The sequence below is a fragment of the Phytophthora parasitica genome, assembly GCF_000247585.1.
Source record: "Phytophthora parasitica INRA-310 unplaced genomic scaffold supercont2.613, whole genome shotgun sequence".
NCBI lineage: Eukaryota > Oomycota > Peronosporomycetes > Peronosporales > Peronosporaceae > Phytophthora > Phytophthora nicotianae.
In genome coordinates, this window is record NW_008649599.1 from 1 (window position 1) to 1,775 (window position 1,775).

Sequence of the window (1,775 nt, forward strand, 5' to 3'; positions counted from 1 at the left end):
AAAAGTATGCATCCTCCTCTGTAGGAGTTTCCTAACTGCTCGTTCTTCCTTCGTACTCCGTTGTTGCCCTCCTTCGCATTCTTCTGGAGCCGCTCGTCGTCCCACTCTTGCTGCGACGTTTCAAGATCTCCTCTCAATCTCCTCCGAGTTCCGACACTTGCGAGCAAGCCGCCGGCGCTTTTGAAGTTACACCACGAAAGAGTCTTCCTCGCTGCTGCTTTGGACTTCCCCGTCCTCTCGTGCCTCCCCCGCAGCCTCAGCTTGACGGTGCCGGAAGGGCTCCAGCGCAGCCCGCTCTGCACGCTTCACTCGACCGGCATCACCACCGAGAACTCGCACGCATGCGGCCTCGAAGTCCGGGCTGTGGACGATCTGGGCGCGGGGACCTGCACAGAGTAGTTTATAAAGTCAAGTAACAACGGCGTGAAGGCGACAGTTGGCGGCTGGCGGCGGCAGGTACTCAACGAGTGTGTCATCGTTCATATCCAGGTGCTCTAAGAGCTCAAAATAACGCTTGCTAAAAGTTGACGACCACCTAGTGTCCTGTCGAATCACAGGTCGCAAAGGCATTATTATTAGCTTTGCAAAATTGAAATAAGCAACTCAAAAACTTACCGTAGCTTGGCAGACTGCGAAAGCGTGCGTAACTTTAGCATCAAAGAGTGATGCAGGCGACTCACCTGCATCTACTCAATTCTCCACCTTCCTACAACCTTCCCTGGGAGACGAGAATTTCTTACTGTTTATGCAGCTCAATACGCGATGTTAATAGCATCAATAGCATCATGCTATTAACGATACACTGCTATAACATGGTGCATGTAATCGCGCGAATTGTTCCTTGAATACCAGCGCCTCCTCTCAGCTATACATGAAAAATGCACGAATCATTTAGTGCCCAAAAATTCTCCTGGTGTTGTTTGAGTCACTCTTTGGATTTTCGACAAACCGTTTGTGTTAACTATGCTTTCACGCATACAAGAACTTGTATCCATTAAAAACACCAAATTCGCCAGGTCCTCACCTGAATCACTGCCTAACTCACCTCATTTCATCGTTAGTGCAAGCAGCATAACAGTAATACTTCTATTAAGTACGAGCAAAAAAATCCCAAAAAAATTAACTACCAGATCGAGAACAGTGGGTTTCCATGCATTAAAGTGATAAGTGCGAGTAGAACCAAGCCTCTTCGATTATATTACGTAAAAAGCCATGCGCTAAGGCTGTAAGTGTTGTGGAATTAATGACGGCTTGTTGCACTGAACGCATTGTAAGTATACCCGGAATTCCTGATTGTAACAATTAAAGTTCATGCTCAATATTTGGTAAAACTCCATCCCGTAAAAACTCACGCAGCAACCGGGCGCATTCTCCAGCGTCCTCAACAACCATGTCTTGCATCATAGTCCGAAACGCCTTTACCGCCAACACATCGGTGTTAATCGCTACGTGCTGTACTGGTGATTGTCTCGAACAAGCGTCTTTCATCACTCCACCCAAGTATGGTCGGATACGAACCCAAATAGTCTCATTGGCATCCATCCCACTGAAGATTCCTTCGCCCTCTGAAAAGATCTTCCAAATGATCACCACTTGGTTGTTATCGCGAAATCGCCTCGACAACACACGTTTCAACACAGATACAGTGGATCCGTCGGCCAGTGTCTTCTTCACTCGGAACTTAAAGGCCACAGTGTTGCCAGCGTCCGATAAATCCTCGTACACTTCACGGTCGATTTGTCGATGTGGCAGCTTGGAGACCTCCCACATGCCAT

General features: G+C 47.9%; 1 protein-coding gene across 1 annotated transcript; it reads right to left on the reverse strand.

The window, feature by feature from the left end:
- Positions 1-1,173: 1,173 nt before the first annotated feature.
- On the reverse strand, positions 1,174-1,743 carry PPTG_20446 (hypothetical protein; the record flags this gene model as incomplete). The annotated part of the gene is made up of 1 exon (XM_008919248.1): positions 1,174-1,743. A coding segment is annotated over one exon (441 nt), but the record flags the coding sequence as incomplete, so codon positions are not given.
- Positions 1,744-1,775: the final 32 nt, after the last annotated feature.